This window comes from Kogia breviceps, chromosome 2 (assembly GCF_026419965.1).
Source record: "Kogia breviceps isolate mKogBre1 chromosome 2, mKogBre1 haplotype 1, whole genome shotgun sequence".
Classification (NCBI taxonomy): Eukaryota; Metazoa; Chordata; class Mammalia; order Artiodactyla; family Physeteridae; genus Kogia; species Kogia breviceps.
In genome coordinates, this window is record NC_081311.1 from 179,823,815 (window position 1) to 179,850,179 (window position 26,365).

Genomic DNA, 26,365 nt, shown 5'->3' on the forward strand with positions numbered 1-26,365 from the left:
TGTGTTTCCTCTTTTATAAAATGGGGATATCTGTAGTCTCAATCTCAAAGCACTGTTGTGAGAATCAAATGAAATTAATGCAACAACATGAGGGCTTATTATATAATGTCTTTGAACAAATATAAACTCTTGGAAGCTTACCAGAGAAGATGAGAAAACTCTTCTGGTGCTTCAGACATTAGCGATGGAATCCACTGTGCTCTTAGTGACATATTAGAGAGGCAGTCTGGGTTCTGGAGTTCAAAAACCCAGGTTCAAACCCTCCTAGCTGCATGATCCTCAAATATTTAATTTTTATAACCTTCTGTTATCTCACTTAGAACATAAATAATAGTTCTGTTGTAAGTTTCAATGTGATATATATAAAGGGTCCAGGAAAGTGTCTGGCATGTAACAGGCAGTCAGTAATTGCTAGTTGTTAATGCAGTTGGTGTTGTTTTGTTTAGTGCACATTTCCAAATTAGCTAGACAGCCAAAACCTAAGTATGTGTCCATCAAACTCTGAATGCTGGCCATGCTCAGATCGCTTTTATGAGGAATGCAGGTTTTAAAAGGGTTTCTTCTGCAAAATTTTTCAAACCTTTGTGTCATATGTGTCAGATAAAGCCAACCCAACATGCAGGCTTAAGCTGGCTGCACCTGAGGGAGGCCAACCCCCTTGGGGTGGCTTGGTGTAAACTCTAGCCAATAGGGTTGTTTTTTACTGTGTAGTACCAACCAAAACCCAATGAAATATTTTCTTCTTGAACAGTTAAAATACTAGATGCACAGAGCCCTGGTTGTCCCTGAGTGAGCCTGAGCCAAGATTCCAACCTACCATTGGTCCTGCTCTGCCATCTTTCTCAGAAGTTCTGGGATACCAACTGACACTATAGATGTTATGATTAGTGTTCCTCCTTGTTTCCCCAAAAACCTGTCAATAAACCTGACGACCACAATGTGTGTTTCTCCTTTGCTTAATACACTTACTTTCGTTGCCAAAATCTGCAATAAGGTGCTGAAGGATTATCTGCTGTGTTTAAATTACCTACCTACCAGTGACCCTAAAGGTAATATTAAAAAAAAAAAAAAAAGACTTCTTTATGAACAGTAACATTCCCCTTAATTCTTACTTTTTCTTACCTGTTTGCACTTCGAAGAACATCAAATAGATTGCTTAGTGTCACGTCATTCTGGAACACATTTGGAAAACTGGAGAGAAGCTGCCACACAGCTGTCTGCTCTTGCACTTGTGAGAAAAAGGACAGCACTTTGACCATTTCCTGAAACACTGTCTTCTGGTTATTGGGATCACTTGATAGCTTAAAAAATAAAACCACAAACAGGGCGAAATGAGACTTCAATATCTGTAACCACATGGCTAACTGCCTTTGAAAACATTAAAAGTTTAGATTTTCATATAAGTAATTCTTTCAGATTTTCATTCAGTTTGAAGTCATCTTTTACGTGGAAAAACTATAACCATTTCAAATGTTCTTACACATAATTAGATTCTTTCCTATAGTTCCAGAAATTGGCATACTTAATGTTTGGTTAACAAAACTCTTTATATAAAATATTTTAAATTGTGTTTGGGAAATTAAAATTAATTTCTTAAAATAAAATTAGCTTCAGAGTAATATTTTTGTTTTTCTTTAGGATCTGCAGACGTATCTTCTCTATATCCATTAATAAATCTTATTTATTATTTGCATAGAAAACCCTTAAAATTTATGTATTTTATATGTGTGTGAATATGTATACATACAAACATATGAAAATTTCTACTATTACAATTATACATACTTAAAATATTTCCAAAGTTCTGCTGGAATACAAGGAACTACAGTTATAATAATGATTTACAGGGAATAGCCTATGTAATAATCATATCTTCTACTATAAGCAAACAAATAAATGAAAACCATGACCTGTACTTTTGCTCTGAATCACAGGACCCAGCTAATATCTTCATTATATTCCCACCCAAAACAATCTTCTTAATAAGCTCATTCATACTAGTAAAGTCAGGCTTTTGTTCTGTCTTAATTCAAGGTCTTTCACGCTGAAAATGTGATTCTGAACAACATATTCTTAACTACACATTCTACATGACTGCTGAGTTTGTTGAGATACAATTTTAAGTGCTCTACATTGGATTGGGGTTACTATAACAGTGTCTCTAATCTACTTCATTTGGAAAACTCAGATTACTGAAGAGTAATTTAAGCATTCTGCACTTACTTACAATAAAATTCAGAGAATCAAGGGGAAAAATGTTAGATGTGGACATGTTTCATTTATTCCTGTTTAGAAAATTTTGAGAGGATTCTGAATATTGTTGTGAACTTTCATTGTATGTGGAGTTTCATTAAAAGAAGATTATCAGTGTCTTATTTTCACATCTTAATTTAAGACTAGCATATGAAAATGGTCATTAGCACTCCATATTATAAAGTTCTTAGTTTTAATATATAATATTTAGGAAAGAGGGATTATATTATTTCATTAAAAAATCAAATTTTTAAATTGGGTTTGACCTTAGAAGAAACACTTTAAAGATTATCCATTATTCTAACTTCTGAGAGTTATAAGGCTCTGACAGTTTAATTATTAAACTTATATTGTATCCTGAGTAATCTCACTTAAATAAAATATCTCAGAGAAAACAGTCAATCTTCATTCACCATAGAGCAAAGTCAAATTTCATCTACGAAGATGTCTCCACATTAACCATAATGCAATATTTTTGGTTCAACATTAACATAATTTCAATCCTGCACATTTAAATAGCATATAGACATATTACTTAGAATTAGACATTGTATGTGAATCTCTGTGTGAGGAATTCATGCCAAAGGTGAGCCAACATTTCAGTCAGCATTTCCTAGTCCATGTGGGCTACGCATTTGCTCTTTGATTCATTTTGAGTCACTTTGTGTATATGACAATGGAAACAATACACTTCCTTCTATTGTTTATGAGATCTTGATCATGTTAAAATATTTACACTCACCTGAGAGAACTGGTTTGTTAGTTCTTGGAGAGAAGACTCTAAAAGGGTCATGTTGGACAGGCAAAATATGTTAAAAACATTTTTCCCTAGAGTGGTCCAAGAGAAGGCATAATCAGCAGTATATCTTGGATAGCTCTCACACAGTTCTCTTCGTATATCTTCTGAAGTCGAATTTTGCTGTAAAAGCAATGTGTGTGAGACGAGTGGTATAATAATGTTAGTAAATATAGATATTAACATGTCCTAGTCATCAAGGAAACTGACCTGTCTACATAATAGCCATTTTAAGGTCCTGCATTATAGCAACTGTTAAATTAACACTAAAATACAGTGGGTTTACCCATGAAAAGTCACTGAGAGAATGTGTGAGTGTGGGAACTCTTGTCATCTTTATGATTTAAAAGAGTTGCATATGATTTTTTTTAACTGAACACATTTCCTGTCTCTGACTAGACAACCTAAATGTACTAGATCTTGTCTCACAAAAATCTTTAGGCTTAAAAATCTTAAGCTTTTCCTGGACATTTGACAGCAGAGACTTAGGTGTCCTAATAATTTGTGACACTTCGTGGGAAATTGGCCAGGATCTTTGGAAGAATTCCAAAAAGGAAGAGCTTCAGAATCTAGTCTCAAGACCAACAGTGTTTGTTTAGAGAAGTGGAAAAACATGGATTATGTTTCATTTGCAAAGCGATTATTTCATTTAAGAATTATGCATATAAATAAAAAAGAAAACACATATATGAAAATACATACAAGCATATAATTATCAAAGGCAATAATTGGAAAGCTTTTTCATAACGGAAGTCCCCCATATATTTCACAGTACAGACCAGTTAACAGATGCAGCACTATTTTCAGCTATAATATTGATCACATTCACCATTAAGTTGTTTAGATATTTATAGAGCCAATTACAGTTAGCTGCAATATTTAATGCATCCTTCCTAGTAATTAATTATTATAACCTGTGAGGTGAGGGCTAGCTAACTTCATCCTCCCTTTATATCACAAAATCTACACTCTACCTTCCAGTGATTCAACTTCTAAATGTAATGAAACAAGACAGGCTCCACTTATTCCAGGAGATACTCTAAGTGCCAGGTCTTCTAGTCATTCATCCTCATCTCTTTCTTAACATCACATATAAACTCACCCCAGAATGATTTCTCTACTTATTCTCGCAAGGGTTGCAGAAAGCAGTAAACAGAAAGAAAAAGGAATCAGAGAGATTGCTGACAGAGGCATCAATGTGTGATCCTAATTTTTACATCCCTTTTCTGCCCCAACCAGTCTGAAAATATGTATCTATACATAGAAAATTCTTTTTTTTTTTTTGGTACGCGGGCCTCTCACTGTTGTGGCCTCTCCCGTTGCAGAGCACAGGCTCCGGACGCGCAGGCTCAGCGGCCATGGCTCACGGGCCTAGCCGCTCCGCGGCACGTGGGATCTTCCCGGACCGGGGCACGAACCCGCGTCCCCTGTGTCGGCAGGCAGACTCTCAACCACTGCGCCACCAGGGAAGCCCAGAAAATTCATTTTTGACTTATCTCCATCGGATACATGACTCTGTGCTGCCTCACAAAATTCTGAAATTTTATTCCGTATGAGAAAGAGAACCTGGGAGTTTCAATACAATAAAGTGGTTATTTTTGAGAACAGCACTGCTATTCTAGCTAGTAAAGAATTTAACGGATACAATGCAAGTCTGTTTGCTTCTAGGAAGCAATATAGAAGAAATAGAATGGAATAAAATAACTTTACCTAGTTTGCACCCTCGCATGATTTGTGGAGGCTTTATACTGGAATTACGTGGGCACATGGTGGGGCTTCCTCAGCTACACAGGGTGCTTTAGGTACCTCAACTATTAAATAAACTAGACTTTCAAAATCTAGACTGGACTGACCCTGGAAGTCTTATATTTCAACCAGCACTGGCAGAATTGCCTTGATAGCTATGGTGCCTTTTCCTGACTAACATTTTTGTGTTGTTCTTTGGCTTATTGACATAAACAAGTTTATCAAGATGCCTCAGTTATACAGAATGTTAATTCAAGGGGAACTAATAGACACATATTAAGCAGCAGTGGTTATAGTCACAGGAATATGATAAAGACCAGTTATGTCCCTATGTTTCAGATGGAAGAAATGTCTACTACATAAGACATGGATATATTATTAAAAATTCTTATGTGTGTGTGTGTGTGTGTGTGATAGATAGTTAGAGAGAGACAGAGAGAGAGTAGTAGTCTCTCCATGGCAAAATATTAAAAATGATCTCCTCTTAATTTCTGAAGATCATGTAAAGCAGGATTCACATGCCCATGGGCCAGCCAAATAACTTAAATGTATGAATCTGGTTGGATAAAAGACAATAAGGAAAAGTGGGGATTGCAGCTGACAGAAGAGTACCTCTTCTGCCTAAAGGTATTCAAATTCAATTTCTCAAAATCCTTGTACATGTGCACACATACACGTATAGCTCATAGGTTGCCAGTTTACACCTCTGATAGAAATGATGTTTATCATCCTGCAATCTGGAATCTTAAAGTGGAAGACTGGTAAACAGACGGAAATCCATAGGTAAGTGCTTTAAACCATGCTAAGGAAAGGGATTTTATTACTTTGGGGAGATATTTTTTATAGCTCTAATTTTTCCAAAAGCATTAGTATAGATGAGGCAGCAAGTCTGATGGGTGTTAAAGCTTCATCTGCTTTCATACAGCATTTTTTCTTTCCTGCTTCAGGAAATTAAAAGATCACGTGTAACGCCACCCTGTTTTTTACTAAATGAAAATCTTAAGTTCAGTTAAGGGACTTAACAGGGAAATAAATATCCAAGACCTTAAGGAATTTAGACTGGCTCAAAATTAAGCTTTTTATGAAAGAGCTCCCAAGAAAAGAATCTCCCAGAGATATTACTCCAAATGGGAATACTCTTCCTATTTGGAAGATTCCTCTATCAATCTAAGAGGCATTTGTTTACCTGCTTTTTATTATGAGTCCATACAAAACTGAGTGAAATTACCTTTTCCAAACTAAGGATCCAGGCAAGCACTTGACTACCATTGAAAGTATCTGTTCCATTACTTTCCAAATCAGAACTTGGACTAGGAAATACTGTGGCTGTTGTAAAAGAAAGAAGATATTAGCATACTACACACACACACACACACACACACACACACACGGGCAGGTTCACATAAGAATCCATAAATATCACTTACGCTCTCATATACTCCACAGCAAGAATATGCTCAAATATGCATCTTCCATGAAAGTTTCATATTGGCAAAATGGCAAAGTCCATCAGTTTTTCCTTTCACATAAAACTGTGATGGTTTTGGTCTGCTTTGGGTTTTTTTCCAATCATTTCTGGATGTCATTTGCTTTCATTCCAGTTTATATCGTTAAACTTTATCACCAATATTATTGCCTAATAAACTGAATCATTTCTGTTCAGGCCTAGAGGATTTGAGGTGCCTCCACTAGCTCCACAGATACATCAGACCCAACATCTGTTCAAAGGATCTGCCAATGCACATCTGGTGATAATGGTGGTGGTTTTTTTTTTTAATTATTCAATTGGGAGGCTAAAATCTGCTTAGGATCATAAATTCTCTCCTTCCCAAAGTGGTTTTAGAATGGTATTTCAGATCAAATAAATGGGAGGAAGCAATTAGTCCAGACTACAGTACATGCTGGTTAAGTAATTCCCAAAGTGGCCTCATCCAGTACTATTTATAATGTGGCACAGTGTCCCTGGTTAGGCGCATTAGCTGGAAGAGTTTGTTCAGATCTATAGCATGGATGTGCACTAAGCCAGCGTGTTCACTTTTATAAATTGTGTACAGAAGTACTTGATTATCCTCACAACAAAGAATCGTCATGTTCAAAGATACAGCGACCTAACATCAGTGGGGCCTAGGCTTTGTTAAAATGCTCACCGGGCTGAAGAACTTACCAACTGATTCCTCTAGACCAAAGCGATACATTTGTGAGATGACTGGCCAGGCTAAGAAACATAATCTGTGGCTACTGAGCAAAGCAAAGCTTACTGGACCACAACAGTATGATCTTATTTCTACTGGGCTTTAACCTACTCAGCCAAACACACAGAGATCATTCACAACAGCACATTAACTCCTCAAAACCATTCACCACCAATATTCCTACTACAATAACAAAGGACTTTTTTTCATTTGGTCCATCAACTTGTATTGGAACGTTAATACCATAGAATCTTAAATATCGCATGGCATTTTTAAAGGTACTCCTTTTTCCCCCCAGATCACCAATCATATTCTGACATACGGGAATCTTTGTTTTGTTCACGAATGTATCTTCAGTACCTAAGACAGTGCCTACACGATAGCAGGCACCCAATAAGTATTTGCTAATGAATATAAAACAGTCCTGCTGTTTTGAGAGTTTACTCTCAATTCGTGGCTTCTCATGAGTGTCTCTCAAGTCCATCTGCAGCAAAAGCACCTGCACGTAAGGTTCAGGAAGCTCAGCCTGTGGGTGTTCTGCACATTACTGTCTCAGGGCCGCTGGCCCAGCTGTGAATGAAAGAAGTACACACGCACTTGTGAATGAACGACTGTGATGCTGAGTGGTAGAACGGGAGGAGGAAGACTATAGCTAGAAGAGTCCCATCTTGGCAGTTGCTCTAGTACCAGGTCAGCTGGATGTCTGGGGCAGGGAAGGTGCTTACCCTTGTTGGGCCTCATATTCCTCATCTGTAAAATGTAACGTTTGGACAAATCTCTGAGATTCTATCCAACAGTTTTTTTATTGATGGGCATTCTAACCATCCCAGTGTCATCTAATTGCAGGCAACTGAAGAGTCCCTAGTCAATTCTGGGAAAGCGTGTAATTCTCAACATTATACTAGTACCATTTGGGGTTTTGCTCCTAGAGAGCACTTCAGTAAGAACTTAATTTCCAATAATTCTCAAGACCTTTGCATAACTGCACCAGCACACTCAGGCAGCCATAAGGAATATTTAGATCTCTTAGGGATATTCTAGGCATTCCATCTTTGTTTGAAAAGTTAAAAGTATAACTCTTAAAGATTAGACCTTTACTGGTTGTTCCAAAAGGCCTGTTCTAAACTGGGCAGAAGAGGATAGCTTACCCAGTGATGTGTGCCTTTTTTCTGGAACTTCAGTGCTCTGGAGTGATAAATTGCTGTCCTTCTCCAGGTTGGATGACTTTCTCAGAATTTCACTAGAGAAGAAAAAGCAAGAACTCTATAACTTCACTCACATTAATTTCAGTTAGTTACAGCACTGTATTATGTGGTGCATTCCAGGGCTCTCCTAGGACTTTCAAATTTTTAATCTACTTTCTAGGATTTTAATGACAAAACTCACCTAACTATATACCAATGAATATATAAGGGCTTCTGCAAGGTACATTTTTACTCAGAGAAAATGGCCTAGATAAGGTTTAAAATACTTACTTTTTACTTCACTCTTATAGAAAGAAAAAAGGACTTTAGAGCTAAATACTGAAAATATCTATGATACATATTTTTTCTTTTAAAAAGATGGTGGATCCCAAATAGATGGTAGTCAAAGGGTGCTTCAGAGACTGAAATCAAGGTCTGCTTATTTTTCAACCAGGAAAGAAAAAGAAGTTTTCTATGTTAAATTACAGATGGCATTTTGAAGACTGTCAAAGGTGAATACTTGCAAGACCGATTCAAAGAAGAAGGACACACATTTATTGAATATCTAGTCTGTGTCAGGCACTGTGGTTGGTGTCATGAGAGGCGGCACCAGGTGTTACAGAAATAATGATGGACTCAGGGTTTTAATTGTACTGAATGTATCAAGGCTGTACTGATAGCATGTGGTGCCAGGAATCCCTGTACGACATGATCACCCCAGCTTTTGGAAGAAAATATTATTGGACCACTCCACGATTCAGTAACCCTCTTTTTAAGAAATCGCTTCCTGTTTAGTTTATTATTATTAAAATGGAAATAATCATATTTTCTTGAAAACTTGATATACCTAAAGTAAGTGTCTAAAATAAATATATCTATTTCAAGAGTGAAGTAAGTCCAGATGTCTGAAATGGATAATCTGAATTTTGTCTGATTGTGTATAAAAAGCTTACTTACGGTACGTAAGAATGGATACAAAAAGATAACAGTGGAAAAGCAAGAAGCTCTGCTTGCTACTGTGGCTCGATCTGACTTCCCTTTTTAGAAACAAGATCTGAGTCCTGGTTCCAGGATACTTTATGATTTATAATTGGGGAAAAAAAAAAAATCTGTTTTTTTTTCCCCAGCATGTCCTTTTATTTATTTATTTATTTATTTGCGGTACGCGGGCCTCTCACTGTTGTGGCCTCTCCCGTTGCGGAGCACAGGCTCCCGACGCGCAGGCTCAGCGGCCATGGCTCACGGGCCCAGCCGCTCCGCGGCATGTGGGATCTTCCCGGACCAGGGCACGAACCCGTGTCCCCTGCCTCGGCAGGCGGATTCTCAACCACTGCGCCACCAGGGAAGCCCCCCAGCATGTCCTTTTAATAAAAATGATAAGAAGGGGTGATATTTGTTTTCATTCTCTAGTGTTCTTCCAATATTCTCTATAAAATGTACTGGCTGCTCCAAAAGTTCTGCATTCTTAATGTATATTTGAATTATTCATGACCATGACTGTATTCCCCTAAATCTTCTTACATTCCTTATGCTATTTGGATGGGAAAACTGTTCAGATAAAAATAAGAACTGACCTGAACCTTTTCCCTGCTCTCAAACAGAAGTTTTAGAAAGTTGGAGAAAGTCAGGTTCACTTTTCTTTTTCTTGACATTTTTTTAGTTCAGCTTGAAATACCGTAAGAAACACTACTGAATATCAACACATTTTGAAAATAAAGGGAAAAACTGCCTTCATAAAATTTTTAAGGAATAGGGACAGCAACAAATACCAAAAGGAGAGTGACAGACATCCAAAAGAAGAAAGAAGGAGCAAGAGAAAACAGAGACTGAAAAATAAATGGGAGTGGGGGAGAAACAAGAGAGGCGATGGGAAATTAAGAAAGTGTGAGCGTGGAGAAGCAAAAGCTGCATCAACTCTACAGGGGACACCTTGCCCATTTTCCCACGTTCAGATAAGAGCCCGAAAACTATTCCTTCAAATATTCTTTCAGTGCCAAAGACAAGTTCATCCCCTTCCCAGCAAGCTGCTGGCTCAACAGGTTTGAACTTGCTCAACAGAAAATGGCTCTTCCAGACAAGGAACTCTGGAGGCCTCTTTTGTAACAGGACCCGTCCTTGACCAGGAAGTGCCCACAACTACACGGACGCCTGCGAATCCCACATTACAGGAGTGGGGAGGCGGTTCATCTCCTTTTAGGCACGGCCTTTTGTCAGGGAGAGAGCATGCGATCTCACACGTACTTTGCTGGTCATCTTGCTGCAAATTTTCCCCGGTTTTGCTTTGCACTTACAATGTGTAGTGTGATGGCATGTGTCTGTCACTGCTCAACGTAACTGTTGTCTGTCCACTCTTAAAATGGAAACCACAGGGCTTCCCTGGTGGCGCAGTGGTTGAGAATCCGCCTGCCGATGCAGGGGACACGGGTTCGTGCCCTGGTCCGGGAAGATCCCACATGCCGCGGAGTAACTAAGCCCGTGAGCCATGGCCGCTAGGCCTGCGCGTCCGGAGCCTGTGCTCCGCAACGGGAGAGGCCACAGCAGTGAGAGGCCCGCATACCGCAAAAAAAAAAAAAAAAAAAAAAAAATGGAAACCACAAAATAAATGTGCAACAGAAAGCACTGTGGGTAAAAAGATGAATTAAGGCTCTAAGTTGAAATACAGCTTACCTCCCCCAAGCAAAGGTAATTAGTTCTGTTGACTCCCTATTAAATTACTGAAGGAGGACAGGAAGGTCTCCAGTCTTACTGAGTTAAGTGTAATCTCTAATTAGCTTGACCACACTTACAGACAGAGAACTCTATGCTTCTTAGAGTGATGAATGAGAACCAGTATATATTCCATCGTTTTACACAATTTAAGTACTTTGTACATACTTACTTTATATAAATTTTAAGTGTATTATGTTTGTCTGTGTACCTATTCCTACCACTTTTCCATTTTAGGCTGTGACATCTTTGGAAGTAGGCACCATGATGATGCTCTTTTTATTTGAAACACCTAGCACAGTACTGAGCCAAAGGATCGGATGGCTGATTAAATAAAAAGAGACAGTGTTGCTGGGGTGTAGAAGAAAGAACTTCGGAGTTGTCGGACATCTTCTGAATCCCAGCTCTGCCTCTTCCTAAAAAATTTCAGCCTCATCTGAAAATTAGTAATGATGCATCTATCTTGCAAGGCTGTTGCGAGTACTATGTGAGATGTCCTTAACAAGTGCCTCTCTGGGCCCTGTCATCATAGGCACTCACCAATATTAACTGTCAAAGTGCCCACAAAGAAGATGGTACAAAGACACAGCCTTCACCATCAGTATGGAGCTGAAGCCCCATACTTATGTATCTATACTCCCCACGTCATCTTACAATACTAGAACCTTCAAGATCTCTGGACACCAAATGGATGCACCCTTATCATTCATCATCTGGAACCAGCGAGCACTGGCTGGTGAGGTGGGAAGAGAGAAAGTACCTTACCCAGAATTTTGTAACCCTTTCTTCATTTTATTATTTAATTTCTTTATCAGTTTACTCATAAGAGGAATTTTCCATTCGAAGTAATGATCAATTTTCTCCACAGACTGTAAGATGCTTGAGAAGAGTCTATTTACAGTGCACTGTGTTGGCAGATGGTAGGAGGTTTAGCACATGGCAAACAGCACTGAATAATAGATAATAAAGAACACTGCTTGGAAGAACTGACAGCTAAGGAAGCGTCTTTTTTGTTTTGTTTTTTTTAAATAGCCTGCCCTGCCTCCACTGTTGCACACCTGGTTCTGCAAAGGGCCTTGGAAGAGGAAACACCAGAGATGGCACCACAGACACAAACATGTAATCAATCTTACACTGTATCCACCATATTCATTCATAAGCTCACTAACATTTATTAAATTCCCATGATATGTAATATAATGGGCAAGTCAAATAAAAAAAACAGGGATTATAATACATTAATGGTAATAGCTAAGTAAGGACACGCCCGGGGAATGATGGCAACACATGGCTGGGGGTGCTAAATTAGAGTGGTCATTTGCATTTCTTATAAAGCGAGATCCTAAAATCATAACCTAATTCAGGCCTCTTGCTACCTTAAAATCCTTTTCTTCATTACTTCCACTAGACTAGTGGTTTTCAACTGGGGGCAATTTTGTGCTCCCTCCCCTGCTCCCAGGGGATATTTGACAATATCTGGAGAAATATTTAGTTGTCACAACTGGATGGGAGTGATGCTACTGGTATTTAGTGGGTAGAGGCCAGGGATGCTACTATACATTCTAGAGTGCACAGCACAACAAAGAATTATCTGATCCCAAGTAGCAATAATGCTGAGATTGAGAAACCCTGCCCTAGGCAGTGACAGAGAAGTGGATTTATTCAATGATGACTCCTCCCTAATGCCACTCTCTAAGACCAACTCAGGAGATTTAAAAATCCTATTCGGGAACTCTGAATAGCTCTAAGAAAGTCTCAAGGAATCTCTCTCATACTAGATATCTCTGGGAGGTATATTAAGGCATTATACAAAACTTGGATGCCCCCTGAATCCAGCATGTAGGCTCACCTGAGTCCAGAGAATTCAACCTTCTGGGTGAGGCAAGAAAGCCTGAGTCAAATCTCCAAGTGGCATCACTTTACTGCCTTTTACTGGACCCAGCCTCATGTACAGTACCACGGAGATGGCTAAGGGCCTGCCTCTAGGATGTTGAAGAGGTAGAGTCTGCCTCTATGGTATTTAAAGTGCTCTACTTTGAAAAGGAATTTAATAAGGGAAACATCTTGGATTCAAAACGTTAAATTTAAGATACCAGGAGGGAAACTAGGCTCAGAGTAGTTTTACTTCTTCTCAGACATGTCTACCAACAGTTACATTGGGGAAATGTCACATTTATAGATATCGCTGCAACGGTAGGATTTATGCACTTATATTGAGTGTCTCTGTATTTCCTGTGAGTGGCAAAGACTACCTGTGTGGGTGGCATCCATGTGTGCCATGGTAATTCTGTCTTTAAAAGGAATTGCTTCCAGGAAAGACACATATGGCAAATCCTAAAAAGAAAATTCTGACATTCGTTTTTTGTCTTTAAGGATTAGTTAAACTTTTTATATTTTTTCCCTTTTTCCCCAGAATTATAATTATATGGGTATGTAGTGACACCTGGAAAGAAGGCATGAAATCTGCTCCAGGCCCCGTTCTGATTCCAGCTTCAGATGACATTCATTACCGACTTTTAAGTACAAATAAGAACGTTGTAAGGGCATTGAGGCCTCCTCAGTGATTTGATACGGCTGTCCTTCCTGACTCCCCCAAGAAGAAGTCGATTTAATTTTTTTCATTCTTTTCTTCAATTTCATTCTGATGCTCCTTCCTTCAGGGTCATCTATGCTTCAGATGCAACCCCTGCCTGCCCACGTTCAACATACACCTCTCTTCTAGGTAGCTCACCTACCAATCAACAATCTATATCATTAAGGTGTTAAGATTTAGAAATGCCTTCATATGTTGCTCTGCCCTAGGATTTTTTATATTCTTTGGAGGGACTTTGGAGATATAATGTATCTCTGAGCTAATACATTTCTAAAGGCACCATGGGGCTTCCCTGGTGGCGCAGTGGTTGAGAATCCGCCTGCCGATGCAGGGGACACGGGTTCGTGCCCCAGTCCGGGAAGATCCCACATGCCGCGGAGCGGCTGGGCCCGTGAGCCATGGCCGCTGAGCCTGCGCGTCCGGAGCCTGTGCTCCGCAATGGGAGAGGCCACAACAGTGAGGCCCGCGTACCACAAAAAAAAAAAATAATAAAATAAAATAAAATAAAATAAAGGCACCATGAGGGGCAGATGAGGAAATGCCTTGGGGGTAGATGTGTATCAGAAGCATGTAGAATATAGAGGAGATAATATCACAGTAAGCTTTCAGATGACCCTGTGCGTATTATGTTTCACCCAGCCCTGACACAGGCAGACTAGTATGGCAACGCTACAAGGGAATTTGCCATTTTGCCATCACAGTCAGCAGCAAAGCTACCTGCCTATTCCTCTACACTGACTCTACAAGGGCCGCCATTGATTTCTTTCCTTTATTAAGTTCTGAGATTCTTTTTTTATGGCCTATCTCAAATAGACCTTCCTCTAGTCTGGTAACCACCACCCTATCTGTCCTTAATGATCTTACTCACACAGGTCTCTGGAGAACTATTCTGACATCTCCCCACCCAAACCTCTTTCCACTCCAATAATACATGCAACAGTCAGATGCATATTCCTCAGGCAGAAACAATGTCTCAGGGTGTCTGTGTAACTATTCACCACTTGTTGTCTGCCCTTCTGGGCACAGTGAGAACTAAACAAATATTCATCACATTTACCATGTCATAGATTAATTTACCTGTTTAGTATTCTCTCTCTCTCTCTCTCTCTCTCACTAGATTTTAAGTTTATATAGGGATATGCCTTAGTCATCTATGTATCCATAGTGACTTGCATTGTCTCCAGCATGTGGTACATATTCAATACATTCTAACTCAATGAATTAACAATTTTGCCTGTGTGGCAGTTAAGACTTCCTTCCACTTTGTTTTTGATAAATGAAATTTTAACCTTTATTTTTATATGAATACTCACTAAAATGATTACTAGATGGTTAATAATTACTCTGAAATTAATACAGTGTGAGACCTACACGTCTCACCTCATCTTTATAGTCAAATGAGTACACATAACTGTTTTACTTCCACTTCCCTTATATTCCCAATAATACCTTCAGGTCAGTTTCTAAACACATCCATATTTTTCAGTATTAAACAAAAGTCTTGGCACTTAAAAAATTTCCCTGAATAGAATCTGATTATCTATGCTTCAAGTTTTGTAGGAGCCATTCAATAGGAGCAGAGGTATGTATTTGGAAAACATACGTCATGGATGAGTGTCAACATGACAGAGACAGGGAGTAAATCCACAGAGGCAAATACCTCACAGGAGCTGCAGGAATGTTGAACTGCTTCTCCAAATAATGACCCTGTGAGCTCTGCAAGATGATCTTTGCCATTTGCCATCTGTGTGAGCAATGGCACAGCCAGGGGTTCCCACTGTTCTGAGGTATTATTAGAGGCAGGACAGGGAGGAAGGACCACAAGGGTAAGTCCCATGATGTTGGATCATCCGTCGCGCATTAAGGGCCAAAAAATCATAAATGTAGGGGGCTTCCCTGGTGGCACAGTGGTTGACGAGTCCGCCTGCCCATGCAGGGGACGCGGGTTCGTGCCCTGGTCCCGGAGGATCCCACATGCCGCGGAGCGGCTGGGCCCGTGAGCCATGGCCGCTGAGCCTGCACGTCCGGAGCCTGAGCTCCGCAACGGGAGAGGCCACAACAGTGAGAGGCCCGCGTACCACAAAAAAAAAAAAGAAAAAAAAATCATAAATGTAATCATTTCTTCTTTCAGACAGCTAGTTACAGTTGATGCTGAGTATAGTGTTGAATTGTTTTTTAAAGCACCTCATCCTGAAGCTAATGCTTAAGAGAAATATGAATTTAATAACAGAAGGTTGGTGCCAATGCAAAAACTCATGAAAAAACTTGGCGACTGACCAGCAAGTAGTGACTGTGATCATGTCTTGCAAAATAAACATGGTGGGCCTCTTTTGATGAAGCCAAAGATGGCATTTTTTTTTTTCCCTGACTGTTTTGTTTCTTAATGAGGCTATGCTGGTGAATCTTCCTTCACCAAAGGGAAGTAATTTAGTGCAATGGCTTACTTAGTATGGAACGGCTGACCTAGTAACCAAGCCCCAGTTTCATTGCATGGCTATGTAAAGCATAAAAGTTAATAGCATGGTGGGAAATATCATTAATGCAATTTTATTACTGTACATAATATTCCAAATTAAGTTCCAATTACTTGGTAGTTTAGAGAAAATACTGAACATACAGCTTGAGCTCAATAAAATACCTGGAGATTAGAATAAAACTGAAAAAAAAGAGACATGATCAGCTATCTGAAGAATAACCAACAGAGGGTAAAATAAACTTTAATCCTAGTTCCAAAACCAACTCAATGGCTCATCTCAGGGGACTCCATGAATTTGGTTCTCTATTATATTACATAGAAAAATACTTCTTTGGGGAGAGGTATATTTATGGACTTCTTAGATTTTGTTAACTATTTCCCTCATTGTTACTTAGTTCTTCATGGAAAAAAAAAAAAGATACAAAGATGGGAGCCCCAGCTGGAGCTGTAATCCAATTGGTAAATAATGGACATTAATTTTCCCCATATCTTCTCTATCACTTGGCTCACGAAATGTCCATCTCAGGTACAACTTTTCCATGAAGATTTGCCTGATTATGTCAGCTGAAAGCTCTCTTTCTACTTTGAGTATGGAGGGGTCTTGCTTCAGCATCCTCTGGCACTCTTCATTGCACTATCTCCTACTATCGTTGATTTAATATTTACCTTACCCCGCTAGAACATAGGCATAAATCTTGCCTAATTCATCACTCATGTAGGGACACAGAGACCGTCTATGAAGTGGTTGAGTGAATAAAATGTTCATTCACTTTATCTCTACACAAGGGGGCATAGGCTCTAGTCAGCTTTGGGTCTCCTTGCAGAGATACACAACTCAACTAGTTGCTAGCTGAGGTAATGCTTGTATATGCCTAGAATATATTAGTCTCATAGAAAATATATCATGTCATTTCCCTGCTTAAAAATTTCCAGTGGCTTCTCATTATACTAAAAACAAAAGACAAATCCTTTCCCTTTCCTTACCTGTTTGATTCTTCAGGCTGTTTCTCTCATGTTTTTTATTGTTTCACTATATCCCCTATCGCTTTCATTATCCCTCACTATGTTCTAGTCATATTAGCTGACTTTCTGTTCCTCTAAATGATCAGGTTTGTCCCCACTTCAGGATCACTGACTATTTCTCTGCCTGGAAGTTTATCTTCTAGATGTTCACATGCTGGTGTTGGTTTCTCCCTGACCTTGTTGGTCTCTACCCAAATGTCACCATCTAGCAGAGGCCCTTCTTTTGCTACCCTATTAAATTCCCACCTTTCAGTTTCTACCTCTTAATCTGCTCTATTTTCTTGCTAGTACATTTATTATTATCAGTAATTATGCTATTTATTTATTTTATTGCTTTTTTGCTTACTTTTCCATTAGAATGCAAGTAACAAAATGGTAGAGAATTTGTTTGGTTCACAAAACCAATGTGAATTAGCAACCCAATGATTAGGTGTCTCAAGTCATTTCCCAGGACAATTCTTGACATGTTGATATTTTATGCTAAGCAGCTTGTAGTTAGTTACTCTCTTAAAGTATCTCCCATATTATCTGATGATCAAAATCACGATGATAATATTAAAGGAGAAATGGTGCTACATGTCAAGGAATTTAAATTAAAATTTTGGAACCAAATATCTCTGATTATAGATAAATATAATCTTTTCTTGAGAGACACTTAAAAAAATCTCTACCAGGATTATCTCATGGTCAATTCAGATTACAATGTTTCTCTCAGTTCTACAGACACTTGGGCTCTTGGGTGACTCTTTAGGTTTAAAATCTCAGGATGGAAAACTGAGGTTGTAAATGGTCTAGATTCCCTATCTTTATTCTTCAGTTTCTTCTCAAACCATACACATTAACCTCATTTAAAGATTGCTGCTTAATTAAGAATACTTTCAACTCTATTACTTTGATTTCTAGACCTTTAATTTCCTTATTTGCATTTCCTGGTTTCTGTTATATCTAGAAGTTCCACATAGAGCTAGATAAATATGTTATTCTTCCAGGAGATAACATCCCTGACATCGCCCTATATCTTACGCCTGTGATCGAGTCTTAGGGCAACGTCACTGACAACTTGAGGCAGGATAGAGAATCTCTGAGGCAAGTTAAGAAGGACTGCCTTGCCTACCCAGGTTTTTATTTTTTTTTTTGATTTTTATTGGAGTATAATTGATTTATAACGTTGTGTTAGTTTCAGGTGTGCAGCAAAGTGAATCAGTTATACATACACGTATATCCATCCTTTTTTTTTTAAGATTCTTTTCCCCTATAGGCCATCACAGAGTATTGAGTAGGGTTCCCTGTGCTATACAGTAGGTCCTTGTTAGTTATCTATTTTATGTGTATAGCAGTGTCTATATGTGAGTCCCAATTTCTCAATTTATCCCCACCCCCATCTTCCGGTAACCGTAAGTAGTTTCAAAAGGCAAAATTTGAGTAATTCATCAAAGTAGATAATGCTTAATCCCACATAAAAATGGTAATTCCAGTTTATACTCACCTCGTTCATTCATATTTAGATCATCACATTTGTAGATATAGAAAATAAAGTTGTACACCTAACCTAGGATGGCTTCCTGGATATCTCATAAGGAAACAAGATCTGATCTCTCAAAGCAACTGAACACACTTGGAGGTGTCCCTACCTGTCTTTAAATTGCGCATCATCAATTCCTTTCCTACGAAGCAGATCTTGTGGCCCATAGGGTGTGTCTTTGCATTTAGAGTCTGTGTCACAGAGTAGGGTTTGAAGCAATGGGAAGAAGCCAGTACTAGGAAGGTTTCGAGGTGCAAGGTAACCTAAAAGTTAAAAACAAACAAACAAACAATAATTAGATCACTATGATGTTTGCCTGGGAAGGGAAAGGAGTGCAGTAACTGTCTTGTGAAATTATCTTCTGGATTATGACTGCTTGGGTCCCCCATGTATCAAAAGACTTTAAAATGCTTGTTGCCCCACAAATTTCTCTTCCTGGGATTTATTCTAAGGAAATAGCTGCAAGAATGTTTGCCAGAGTGTTTTAAAAATAAATCACAGTGTATCCATATAATAAAACACAAGGCAGCCAATAAAAATGTTGTCAAATAATATGGAAAATATTTGTAATATTGCTTATTAAAAAGAGTAGATCACAAAACAGTATGACCAAAATAGCCATAATTATAAAAAATATATATAAATATATGTAGTATATTAAAAAATCTGGAGTGGGACTTCCCTGGCAGTCCAGTGGTTAAGACTCCACACTTCCACTGCAGGGGTCTTGGGTTCGATCCCTTGTCAGGGAACTAAAATCCCACATGCCGCATGGCATGGCCAAGTAAACAATAAATAAATTTTAAAAATAAAAATAAAAAATCTGGAGGATTATTTTTCCTTGGTGGTTATTTCAAATGACTTTGTTTACTTTCATTTGACTATATATTAACTATTTTCTCCCAGAATGTACATGTCTTCTTTTGTAATCAAAGTCATTATAAATGCAGCCAGTCTTCCAAATACAGGAAATATCTTTGGTATCCTCAAAATTTAACATAATAGCTAAATTAATTATACTGTACACACAACATTTTCTTCCTATTTAAAAACCAATAATAATGGTGTGAATTAATATGCAGATTTTCCCCAATTTTAAAGCCACAAATATTATAACAGTTAATGGTTTTGTAACCTTTAACATTTGCTTTGTAAAATATGATGATGGCATACACATGAGTCAAGATGAAAGGCAAGCTGTGACTTACAAATCTTTTCACAATTAGGTTTGACACTAAAACACTAGCTTCCTCCCTTTGCAGAATACAGAGACAATGAACTTTCAAAAAGGCAGGTTTAACTCTTGGGAGCCTGTGCAGCCCATAACTGCCTGGGTCCCATGATCCAGGGACAACTTCAACACACGTGCAACTCAGGCTGTTGCAACGTCATGCCTGGCTCTGCAACTGCAGGCTCGCCCTGAACTCCGTACCCCTCCCTCCCGATAGCCTGAGTGAGCCAGAGCCCCCGAATCAGCTGCTCCTTTAACAATGTCCTGTCTGAGCAAAGAACAGATGCCCTCAGGTGACTTCCATGCAGACGCGGGGCCTAATCCAAAGCTGAACCCCAGGAGCTGTGCGAACAAAGAAGAGAAAGGGAAATCTCTCCCAGCAGCTTCAGAAGCAGCAGATTAAATCTCCACAATCAACTGTGATGTACCCTGAATCTGTGGAATACCTGAATAGACAACAAATCAGCCCAAATTGAGGAGGTGGACTTTGAGAGCAAAGATATATATATTTTTTTCCCTTTTTCTCTTTTTGTGAGTGTGTATGTATATGTTTCTGTGTGTGATTTTGTCTGTATAGCTTTGCTTTTACCATTTGTCTTAGGGTAATGTCTGTCTGGTCTGTGTTTTTTTGTTTTTATTAGTACAGTTTTTAGTGCTTGTTATCAATGGTGGATTTGTTTTTTGATTTGGGTGCTCTCTTCTTTCTTTCTTTTTCTTCTCCCTTTTATTAAGAGCCGTGTGGATGACAGGCTCTTGGTGCTCCAGCCAGGCATCAGGGCTGTGCCTCTGAGGTGGGAGAGCCAAGTTCACGACACTGGTCCACAAGAGACCTCCCAGATCCACGTAATATCAAACGGCGAACATCTCCCAGAGATCTCTGTCTCAAAGCCAAGACCCAGCTCCACTCAATGACCAGCAAGCTACAGTGCTGGACACCCTTTGCCAAACAACTAGCAAGACAGGAACACAGCCCCACCCATTAGCAGGGAGGCGGCCTAAAATCATAATAAGGCCACAGACATCCCAAAACACACCACCAGACATGGACCTACCCACCAGAAAGGCAAGATCCAGCCTCAACCACCAGAAAACAGGCAATAGTCCCCTCTACCAGGAGGCCTACACAACTCACTGAACCAACCTTAGCCACTGGGGGCAGACACCAAAAACAACAGGAACTATGAACCTGCAGCCTGCAAAAAGGAGACTCCAAATACAGTAAGTTAAGCAAAATGAGAAGACAGAGAAACACACAGCAGATGAAGCAGCAAGGCAAAAACCCACCAGACCTAACAAATGAAGAGGAAATAGGCAGTCTACCTGAAAAAGAATTCAGATTAATATAGTAGAGATGATCCAAAATCTTGGAAATAGAATAGACAAAATGCAAGAAACATTTAACAAGGACCTAGAAGAAATAAAGAGAAACCAAAAAGTGATGAACAACAAAATAAATGAAATTACAAATTATCCAGAAGGGATCAATAGCAGAATAACTGAGGCAGAAGAACAGATAAGTGACCTGGAAGACAAAATAGTGGAAATAACTACTGCAGAGCAGAATAAAGGAAAAAGAATGAAAAGAATTGAGGATAGTCTCAGAGACCTCTGGGACATTAAACGCACCAACATTCAAATTATAGGGGTCCCAGAAGAAGAAGAGAAAAAGAAAGGGACTGAGAAAATATTTGAAGAGATTATAGTTGAAAACTTCCCTAATATGAGAAAGGAAATGGTTAAGTCCAGGAAGCACAGAGAGTCCCAAACAGGATAAACCCAAGGAGAAACACGCCAAGACACATATTAATCAAACTATCAAAAATTAAATACAAAGAAAAAATATTAAAAGCAGCAAGGGAAAAACAACAAATAACATACAAGGGAATCCCCATAAGGCTAACAGCTGATCTTTCAGCAGAAACTCAGCAAGCCAGAAGGGAGTAGCAGGACACCTTTAAAGTGATGAAGGGGAAAAACGTACAACCAAGATTACTCTACCCAGCAAGGATCTCATTCAGATTTGACAGAGAAATTAAAACCTTAACATACAAGCAAAAGCTAAGAGAATTCAGTACCACCAAACCACCTTTACAAGAAATGCTAAAGGAATTTCTCTAGGCAGGAAACACAAGAGAAGGAAAAGACCTAGAATAACAAACCCCAAACAATTAAGAAAATGGTAATAGGAACATACATATCGATAATTACCTTAAATATAAATGGATTAAATTCTCCAACCAAAAGACATAGACCAGCTGAATGGATACAAAAACAAGACCCGTACATATGCTGTCTACAAGAGATCCACTTCAGACCTAGGGACACATACAGACTGAAAGTGAGGGGATGGAAAAAGATATTCCATGCAAATGGAAATCAGAAGAAAGCTGGAGTAGCAATTCTCCTATCAGACAAAATAGACTTTAAAACAAAGACTATTACAAGAGACAAAGAAGGACACTACATAAGGATCAAGGGATCGATCCCTGAAGAAGATATAACAATTGTAAATATTTATGGACCCAACATAAGAGCACCTCAATACATAAGGCAAATGCTAACAGCCATAAAAGGGGTAATAGACAGTAACACAATCATAGTAGGGGACTTTTACACCCCACTTTCACACAGGGACAGATCATCCAAACAGAAAATAAATAAGGAAACACAAGCTTCAAATGATATATTAAACAAGATGGACTTAATTGATATTTATAGGACATTCCAGCCAAAAACAACAGAATACACTTTCTTCTCAAGTGCTCATGGAACATTCTCCAGGATAGATCATATCTTGGGTCACAAATCAAGCCTTGGTAAATTTAAGAAAATTGAAATCATATCAAGTATCTTTTCTGAGAACAACGCTATGAGACTAGGTATCAATTACAGGAAAAAATCTACAAAAAGTACAAACACTAAACAATATACTACTTAATAACCAAGAGATCACTTTAGATATCAAAGAGGAAATCAAAAAATATCTAGAAACACATGACAATGAAAACACGACGCCCCAAAACCTATGGGATGCAGCAAAAGCAGTTCTAAGATGGAAGTTTATAGCAATACAATCCTATCTTAAGAAACAAGAAATATCTCAAATAAACAACCTAACCTTATACCTAAAGCAATTAGAGAAAGAAGAAAAAAAAAACCCAAAGTTAACAGAAGGAAAGAAATCATAAAGATCAGATCAGAAAGAAATGAAGGAAACAATAGGAAAGATCAATAAAACTAAAAACTGGTTCTTTGAGAAGATAAGAAAACTGATAAACCATTAGTGAGATTCATCAAGAAAAAAAGGGAGAAGACTCAAATCAATAGAATTAGAAGTGAAAAAGGAGAAGTAACAACTGACACTGCAGAAATACAAAGGATCATGAGAGATTACTACAAGCAACTATATGCCAATAAAATGGATAACCTGAAAAAACTGGACAAATTCTTAGAAAAGCACAACCTTCCATCACTGAACCAGGAAGAAATATAAAATATGAATAGACCAATCACAAGCACTGAAATTGAAACTGTGATTCAAAATCTTCCAACAAACAAAAGCCCGGGATCAGATGGCTTCACAGGCGAATTCTATCAAACATTTAGAGAAGAGCTAACACCTATCCTTCTCAAACTCTTCCAAAAGATAGCAGAGGGAGGAACACTCCCAAACTCATTCTGTGAGGCCACCATCACCCTGATACCAAAACCAGACAAAGATGTCACAAAAAAAGAAAATTACAGGCCAATATCACTGATGAACATGAATGCAAAAGTCCTCAACAAAATACCAGCAAACAGAATCCAACAGCACATTACAAGGATCATACACCATGATCAAGTGGGGTTTATCCCAGGAATGCAAGGATTCTTCAATATATGCAAATCAATCAATGTGATACACCATATCAACAAACTGAAGGAGAAAAACTGTATGATCATCTCAATAGATGCAGAGAAAGCTTTTGACAAAATTCAACATCCATTTATGATAAAAACCCTCAAGAAAGTAGGCATAGAGGGAACTTACCTCAACAGAATAAATGCCATACATGACAAACCCATAGCCAACATCGTCCTCAGTGGTGAAAAACTGAAACCATTTCCATTAATATCAGGAATAAGACAAGGTTGCCCACTCTCACGACTATTATTCAACATAGTTTTGGAAGTATTAGCCACAGCAATCAGAGATGAAAAAGAAATAAGAAGAGACCTATGTCTCTCTTAAAAACAAGTGAAAACTGCAGTGAACCTTCAATGTTTTCACTGTGGTACAATTCCTTGAATAAGCTCAGAGCAGCAAATTACCTGTTAGCATTTCACATCACCCCTCTATAACAAAATTCTGCCACAGTGAACTGCATACAGCAAGACCTTTATAGTTCTGCAGTGGAATTTCACCATTAATGATAAGTCATCCTTTTACACAGATTCCACCTGGAACCACTAACTCGGAGTGTGGGTCTGCAAGTGGGCTTCTTCCTAGTCCATCTCAAACACATGCAGGGGGTGGTTTGAATGGAAGGCAGATAGAAACAGGTGACCCCTTTGCTCTATACCACTCATCAAGCTGATGGCGTGACTAAGCCAGTGCTGAAAACGATGGCAGCTCAGGAGAAGCCATATCGCAACAGGAAGAAAGGAAAAGAAGGGAAAAGATGTCATGGGAAGAAGGCCTAGGAAGAGGTGGCACATTACATCCAGTTTTACTTACTCTGGCACTAATTACAATTTGAAAATTATTAAAGAAAAATCTGAAAGAATTTAAACCCACAACATTCTTTGCTATGGTTAACAACAGATATGCTAATTTTACAGGAAAATTCATCAAGGAATTTCTTTAGAAATAAGATCCCATGGTGTTTAAAAAGTACAGACAGTCCACGTTTTGCAGTTTTTTTGATAACTGATATTTAATTTGTTACAATGGGTTCATTCAAAACAGGAACTGGTTGAAGTATGTACAAGTTTAAGTTAACACAGCATCATGCAGAATCTGAACTGTCTCCATTATTTATTTTACCATCACTTTGTAACCAAGAACCATACACTCATTGAAACAAGAGAGCAACAACAATAACACTGACTTATCAAGCATCTACTGTATTCCATGTATGTCATTCATGCTTCTTTGATATCCACAGTATACTTTCTCATGCCCATCAACTTGTCAAAATATCTGGGAATCCTCTAGAACTAACAAGTCAGAATGAAATAGATTTAAACTGTACTGTAGCTTTCTTGTGAAAAAAAAATTGAAATTTTCAATCTTCTGCCCATCTTAGTTATGTGTACAAGGAAGTAACTACTCAGAGCAATGGTGGAATCCAACCATCCATCACATGTTTTGAAGAGCTGCTACTTTTAAACTGAACTCATTCTACTTTGAAGGTGTCTCTGGCACTTTCAGGCTCCAAAATTATGTTTGTCTTTATATTCCTAAATGCTAGGATGCTGGAAAGAGAGTCACATTTCTCTATCCTTCATAGAACTTCTGTGCAGTGAGCACGGAGCATGCAAAGTTATAGCTAATAACTGGTGGCCCATGTTCACAGCCACAGCACAGATTTAAGGATACATGTAGAGGAAGATGATAAATGTGCAAACTATGGCACCACTTGTAGGTGAACAACCAGATTTCAGGGTCTTGGGTTGGAGTGTGAGGCAGAATAAAGTCCTTGGTATCACGAGTCCCCCAAATCTCTCACTCAGGACAACATTCATACCCATCTCCAGGAGGAAAGCTGTTGAAGAACTTGCAATTTCGCAGGGAAATTGGAGCCTGAAGACTCCAGCAGAGTCTGGGAGTGAGGTGGGGTGGGTAGTAAGCAAAATTTCAAGCCGCTTGTGCCAGGCATCGGCAGTGAGGTGGGACCAGCAGCCACCCATGGGCGGGAAGTGGGTAGTCCCATAAGATGGACGCAGTCAGCATTATTGACACAGTCCAGTAACACTGACAAGAGTCCAGCGGTATTCCAGGGAGGGGATTCAAACCAAACTATAAAACATTCTTAGTAGTAAACCACCAGTTAACTAAGCCTTTAACTAAATCAAATTTAGTTTTCATCGTTTTCAGAAGGAAACTGGCATTATAAAAAGATCCAGTTTAAGAATTTTCAATAAGATACTTTGTAAAGAATTATGATATCAACCTATACCTCTGTGTTTACCTAGAAGGAGGATCAAGTTTGATTTTCCTTTCCCTTTCTGCATGAATGTCCTTATTCAGTACAACATTAGGGTGACAGGACATAAAAATTAGAGCAGTAGCTCTCAAAGTGCAGTGCCTGGCTCAACGGCATCAGCGTCACCTGGAAACTTATTGGAAATGAAAATGTGAGATCTACTTCGTAAAAAACTTTGGGGATGGGGTTCAGTCATCTTTATTTTAACAAGCCCTCTAGGTAATTCCGACGCACACTAAAGTTTGAGAACAACAGGATTAGACTGCAAACTTTTCCATAAGAGTTAGTTAGATAGTAAATATTTTATGGTGTGGGCCATACTGTCTCCATCACAATTACCCAACCCTGCCATTGTAGCATGAAAGCAGCCGTAGACAATGTGTACATCAATGGGCCTGCTTGTATTCCAATAAAACTTAATTCATAAAAAAGGCAATGGATTGGATCTGGTCCAC

The 26,365-nt window shown here is 38.7% G+C and overlaps 1 protein-coding gene across 1 annotated transcript in view; it reads right to left on the reverse strand.

Moving 5' to 3' along the window:
• Positions 1 to 26,365, reverse strand: part of ABCA12 (ATP binding cassette subfamily A member 12) — a 189,950-nt gene that overhangs the window by 103,014 nt on the left and 60,571 nt on the right. The window contains exons 3-8 of the mRNA XM_067026824.1: positions 18,601 to 18,754; positions 8,136 to 8,227; positions 6,024 to 6,121; positions 4,879 to 4,887; positions 2,996 to 3,172; positions 1,123 to 1,301 (exon numbers count right to left, since the gene is read on the reverse strand). Of these exons, the coding sequence (XP_066882925.1) occupies positions 1,123 to 1,301; positions 2,996 to 3,172; positions 4,879 to 4,887; positions 6,024 to 6,121; positions 8,136 to 8,227; positions 18,601 to 18,754 (709 nt within the window). The remainder of the gene's footprint in view (positions 1 to 1,122; positions 1,302 to 2,995; positions 3,173 to 4,878; positions 4,888 to 6,023; positions 6,122 to 8,135; positions 8,228 to 18,600; positions 18,755 to 26,365) is intronic.